Below are 6,672 nucleotides of genomic sequence, written 5' to 3'. Positions count from 1 at the left end.
TAGTTTACTTCTGAAAATGTTTTTCTACTGTTTTACTTTGGGTCTGGTGCTCTTTCTACACTAACATCAGATAGCTGGCAAAACCTTTGAGTCTGTCCTCCTTACCTCTTCTTTCATACATTCCATCTTTCTGTTCTTTTGTTCGGCACTCTTTGGTTTGTGTATTGGTATATTTATGTGATTTCATATTGCCAAAACGTGTAGTTTTTCTTGTTTTCAAAAAACGAGAGCATTGTTTTTTTGTTTTGGAAAGTTAAATCTTACCATGATTTCCATATTCACTCCCCTCCCCACCAGCATGTGGTGGTCATTTATCAGTTTTAAATATTTATGATCTCTGTAAATATTTAAAGATAACCAACAATATACTGCTTGTTAAGAAACTACCTTTACTGTTCCTTATCTTTTTCCTCCAAAATTTCTCATCAGTAAATTTTATTTAATGAATTTTGTTTTGTTAGTTCATTTGTACAGGAGAAACTTTTGTCTGTAATACATTCATTTATGTTAAAAATTACAGAAACAACAAAGTTGAGATCAATTTACTTCACAAAGACAATCAAATCATATTATTTTGTAAATGTTAGAAATAGGTTTCCTGAAGGAAGAATGAAGAGTTAGGTTATAACTTGGACCATAATGTTAGGGACTCAAAATTGACTTAAGATTTAAACATAGTGTAATGTTTATTCCTATCTTCCATATTTGTCAGGGAATCTTAAGATTCTTTGTCAGAGTAAGAAATTTTCTGGTGCTGTGTTGGGAGTGCAGGGCATAAGAGATTTCCATAAAAAGGCATGGGATTTGCTTGGAAGAACATGGAGGTTTTCTAACTTGGCAGTAATGAGTTAGAACTAACTCCCCTTAGAAATAAAAATTAACTTACATTCTTACTGCGAGTTCTTTTGCGTATGTGCTTTTTTGTGTGACCTATTTGATTTTTATATTTGTGAGTGTGCCTGTGTACATACATTTGTAACCCATGGCATTTGTTAGGTGTAAATAAAATATTCTATACGTACTCTGTGTGAAAAATGGCTTTGGAACTAGAATGTCTTGCCATTTTAGCTGAGAAGCAGGGGCCAAATATGTTGTTGTTGCAGAATACCCAAAATAATTTGACCATCTCTGAGTTCTTTCCCCAGTTTCTGTTGCCCTAGAAAGGCTGGAGGCATTTGGGCAATATAAATGATCCTTGCTATATTAGGATTCTGTCTTGAAAGATACACATTATTGGATTAGAGAGACAGTGAATTCACATCTTGTTAAAATGACAGCGATCCCAGACTTAAGAGGCCTGGAAAGCGGTTAGGGATGTGGGCCTCCTTTTATCTGAAATATGTGCTCTTGTGTTTAGCTGTCAGTATTTTTCTTTTCATGGTAATGAAACCACTTTTTTTTGGGAGGGGGGATCTCCTAATACAGATAGAGGTATAGGATGCCTAGTGTCCAACACAAACCTCTCCCACCTCACTCTACCATGTGGTGTTTATTTTTAAGTGCTCACCCAGTTCTTACCTTTCTTCTCTTTCTTATTGGTTGATCTCATCCACTGCTATGGTTTCAATGCTACCATCTTGACCAGCATTATTGACTCCTGATTCTGTACCTCTAGTCCATTGGTTTCCATGGAACCTCCAGACTTGGCTTTTAAAATATGTATCATGTGTCCTTACCTGTTCTTCCCATAGGAACCTTACACTTAATTTTTGCAAGAAAGTGTTATCTTTTTTTAAGGCCTCCTTTTGTATTTCCTGTCTTAATTGGAGGTAGGCTATCAACCACTTACTTGCTCAAGCTAGATACCTAGGAGTTATCACTGACTCTTCTTCATTCCTCTTAGTAGCTTCTTATCAGTTATAGAGTTCTGTCAGTTTTATCCTCAGAAAAGCATTGTCCTTCTTCAGCCTTAGTGCTCCTGTACAGGCCTGCGCCATCTTGCACTTGAACTATTGCAGTAGCTTCCTAGCTATTCTGTCTGCCACTAGTCTCTCCTTTCTTCAGTCCATTTTGCATACTGGCCGTTGTTTTTCCAGAATACAAATCTAATCATATTAATTTTTAAAAATAACATTGTCTTCTCCCCATTACTTACTAGATGAAATAAAAGCTGTTTAACATGGCAAATGCTGAGCTATGTAGTATCCCTGGATCTTTTGTATGTAATTCTTTAGTGCATTTGCTTAAACTGTTTCCTTTGCTTGGAATGTCCTTCTAAGCATTATAGCTGGAATATTCCTATTCGGTTTTTTACTTAGCTCTTCATATGAGCTAGTCAGAATCAGAAACCTATCGTAGAGTCTTCTGTGTTCCTCCATCCTTCCTCAGCCCTTTAATTTTCTCTTACACCAGCTTTTTTTTTTTTTTTTTTTTTTTTTTTTTTTTTTTTTTTTTTTTTTTTTTTTTTTTTTTTTTTTTTTTTTTTTTTTTTTTTTTTTTTTTTTGAGACGGAGTTTCACTCTTGTTACCCAGGCTGGAGTGCAATGGCGTGATCTCGGCTCACCGCAACCTCCGCCTCCTGGGTTCAGGCAATTCTCCTGCCTCAGCCTCCTGAGTAGCTGGGACTACAGGCACGCGCCACCATGCCCAGCTAATTTTTTGTAGTTTTGGTAGAGACGGGGTTTCACCATGTTGACCAGGATGGTCTTGATCTCTTGACCTCGTGATCCACCCGCCTCAGCCTCCCAAAGTGCTGGGATTACAGGCTTGAGCCACCGCGCCCGGCCTACACCAGCTTTATTCCCATCATTTTGTAGTTACTTGTTTCTTTCTCCTTTATAAGCTCCTTGAGGATGGAAAACAGATCCTTTTCATGTTTGTTTCCTTGACACCTAGTACAGAACTGGTATCTAGAAAATACTTTGCAAATGCTTGATTCAGAATAAAAATAATATTTGCCATTATAGCTGCTTTATAGTGTCCTCACTGTATGTGTGTGTATTAGTTCGTTTTCACGCTGCTGATAAAACATACCTGAGACTGGGCAGTTTACAAAAGAAAGAGGTTTAATTGGACTTCCAGTTCCACGTGGCTGGGGAAGCCTTACAATCATGGCAGAAGGCAAGGAGGAGCATGTCCCATCCTACATGGATGGCAGCAGGCAAAGAGAGAATGAGAATCAAGCAAAACAGGTTTCCCCTTATAAAACCATCAGATCTCATGAGATTTATTCACTACCATGAGAACAGTATAGGAGAAACTGCCCCCATGATTCAGTTATCTCCACCTGGCTCTGCCCTTGACACATGGGGATTACTAAATTCAAGGTGAGGCTGGGTGCAGTGGCTCACTTCTGTAATCTCAGCCTTTTGGGAGGCCAAGGTGGGCAGATTAGGAGATCAGGAGATTGAGAACAGCCTGGCCAACATGGTGAAACCCTGTCTCTACCAAAATTAGCCAGGCATGGTGATGGTGCTTGTAATCCCAGCTACTTGGGAGGCTGAGGCAGGAGAGTCGCTTGGACCCAGGAGGTGGACAGTAAAGTGAGCTGAGATTGTGCCATTGCACTCCAGTCTGGGCAACAGAGTGAGACTTCATCCCAAAGGGGGATAAAAAAAAACTCATTATTTCTTCAAATACTACCACTTCTCCCCATTCCAGTTACATATATGTTATACTGCTTGATAGCTTGATAATGTCCTGTAGTTCCAGTCTTTTTTTTCTTTTTCTTTTCTTATTACACCCCTAACGCCTCTACCCTTGCTTCTTTCTTCTCTCTCTCCTGTCTTCCTTTCCCCTTCTCTCCTTTCCCCTTATTCTCCTCACATTTTAACTATGTTTAAATTTGGGTATTTTCCATTGCTGTGTCTTCAGACCCTTTGAACTTACTTTCTGTGCTATTTAATATATTGTTAATACCATCCAGTGATATTTCTATTTCATATAATGTTTTTGAATACTGTAAGTTCTTTTTGGTTCTTATGTCTACCATTTCCTTCCTTATTTTTTTCTTTAAATTTTTGTGCATATTTATAATAGCAGTTTTAGAGTCCTCGTTGACTAATTTTATCATCTTGTTTCTGGGACGGTTTCAGCTGGTTTATTTCACTCTGGTTTCAGGTCACATATTCTTTATTCTTCACATTTCTATTAATTTTTTATTGGATGCTGGATATTGTTAATTTTATATGGTTGAGTCGTAGGATTTTTTTTTCTGCTTCTTTTAAAGAATTTTGGACTTTGTTCAGACAAGCAGTTGAGTTAGTTACATGCGGATCAATTCCTTTTGAGACTTGTTTTAAGCTTTGTTAGGAAGCATCTAGAATATCATTTACTCTAGAGCTTATTTAGCTCTGCTACTAAGATATAAGTTTTCTGAGGTTTCTAGTGAATTCCTAGTTTTTCAGCATGGAAGACTTCTAGTCAGAACCATATGAACTCTGGGAATTGTTCCACCTGTAGATCTCTATTTATTCTTTGCCTTACCTTTTGAAGTTAGTCAAAGCATCAAACTGTGTGCTGGTCTTAGTTGTTGGCCACAGATTCAAGTGAATCCTTATGCAGATTTCTGGAATTTTATATGCATAGCTTCCACTTCTCTGGCATAGTTCCAAGCTCTGCTTGAGTTCTTCCTCCCTTTACCACAGTCTGAAAAGTGCTTCTAGGCAGAAAGCCAGAGCAGTGTTAGGTCTCATTTCATTTCTTTTGCATCTCAGAAATCACAGCCCTACACTGCTTATTATCCAATATCTAAAAAGTTTTATATCTTTTTGTTCACTGTTCTAGCTGTTACTGTGGGTTGAAAAGTCTGTTTCTAGTTATTCCACCATGGCCATTGAAAAGTATTTCCTGTCTTTATACCTTTTAAGATAACCATGAAGATAAATAAAGTTTATGTTCCTTTTATTTTATCTGGCTGTTTGGGCCTTTTAGCATATATTGCTAATAACTGCCTATAGTGTTTAGCAATTTAATCTGATCTCCTGTTCACATCTTTAATTATTTTCAAGATGACATTTTAAACGGTTCAGCTATAATACAATAATGAACAAAATAGCACAGAATTACTGTAGGATATTTTAAGCAAATAAAGTAGTATGTACATTATATTAAAGCTCGAGTGAATGTTTTTAAAAAGTGCATAAGTTGTTTAAATGATAGCTTTGCAAAGAATTGGGTTTATCATTGTAGTCAGAAGGTTATCAGCTATTAAATTTAATTGTCTTGTTTTTTTTATCAAAGATTCTTAGAAGTAATTTGAACATAATTGATGCCTAATCAAGATGATCTTTAGAGAATTAAAATGTCTGAAAGTAATCCTATAAACTTAGATTAAAATCTATATGGATTTTGCTGTGTAGCTTCTGTTGTTCCTTTGGTAGTCTTACAGGGAAAAAAAACAAACTCCTATATTTGTTGTAGCAGTTGTACATTATTAGGCTGTTAGCGTGTTTCTTAATCTTTGATTTTTATTGTTTTTCAGATCGTCAGTATTTAAACATACCACATCATGCGTGAGTACAAGCTAGTGGTCCTTGGTTCAGGAGGCGTTGGGAAGTCTGCTCTGGTAAGTTAGCCACCTAACTGTAAATGATTAGTATAATACAAAAAGAATTTTGACATTTCCTTGCTTTCAGACTTCTAGACGTCAAAGAGAAAAGGTGGCATTATTATATATATGGTATGTGTCCCACAAGGGACAGGAAATCATTTACTAACCACAGATGTATAGTTGTATAATGTTGGCTCATTTATTATATTTACCAAATATTTGTTGGCTATCTTATATGTCAAGTACCAGTGTTTATGATTCAGAAAGGAGCAAGATTGTTCTCATTTTTAAGGAATTTACATTGTAGTGGGGAAAACTGATTATGACAGACTCTAGTGGGGTAATTCCTTCCCTGCCTTCACCCTAGACTTACGTGGAATGAAGGTCATTTTTTGTGTTCATGCTGTTTTAATTTAGTAAATAGTTATTGAGCTTCTACAATGTCAGATTCTAGGGTCACAGAAGTGAACAAAAACAGTAATAGTTTCTCACGGAGCTTGCATTATAAGTGGAGGAGATATAATAAATACACAATTAAACAAATAACTACTTGGTTATACTTGTGAGAGAGATACTCTGAAAGAAAAATACGGATTAATTTAGAAGAAAGGCAGAGTGGATGTGGGAGACAAATTGGGCGTTAATACAGTGTACCAGATAATTGTTTATGGAAGCTAGGATTAGGACCATGGCAGTGAAGAAGAGAAAAGTTGATGTTTGAGGATTGAATAAGCAGTAAAACTGACATAACTTGGTGCTAGATTGATATGGGTACCAGGAGAGAGGGAACTGTCAAAGGTGACTCCCAAATTTCTAGTTCGAGCTACTAATTTTATGGATGGTTTAAAAAAAGTAGATAAACAGTGGAGAATGAGAATGAGCTGTGAGAGTCAAAATTAAAGAGTCATGCCAAATTTAATGTTTGTGATGTTGAAGTAATAAAAAAGGGAGGCCTGCGATATGATTTTGGGTGCCATTAATATGGCAGTGATATTTAATTTCATGAGAATTATGTTACTGTTAGGCATGTAAATTAGTACCTCTGTTGAGAATGTTTAAGAATATCTGTCGCCGGGCGCGGTGGCTCAAGCCTGTAATCCCAGCACTGTGGGAGGCCGAGGCGGGTGGATCACGAGGTCAAGAGATCGAGACCATCCTGGTCAACATGGTGAAACCCCGTC

General features: G+C 36.9%; 1 protein-coding gene across 1 annotated transcript in view; it reads left to right on the top strand.

Moving 5' to 3' along the window:
* Nucleotides 1-5,373: 5,373 nt before the first annotated feature.
* The window catches only part of RAP1A (RAP1A, member of RAS oncogene family), a 26,666-nt gene continuing 25,367 nt past the window's right edge, over nt 5,374-6,672 (top strand). The window contains exon 1 of the mRNA XM_017524325.2: nt 5,374-5,506. Within this exon, the coding sequence (XP_017379814.1) occupies nt 5,450-5,506 (57 nt within the window). The 5' untranslated portion in view covers nt 5,374-5,449. The remainder of the gene's footprint in view (nt 5,507-6,672) is intronic.

This window comes from Cebus imitator, unplaced genomic scaffold, assembly GCF_001604975.1.
Source record: "Cebus imitator isolate Cc_AM_T3 unplaced genomic scaffold, Cebus_imitator-1.0 Scaffold32, whole genome shotgun sequence".
NCBI lineage: Eukaryota > Metazoa > Chordata > Mammalia > Primates > Cebidae > Cebus > Cebus imitator.
This window is presented reverse-complemented; position numbering and strand designations above follow the sequence as displayed.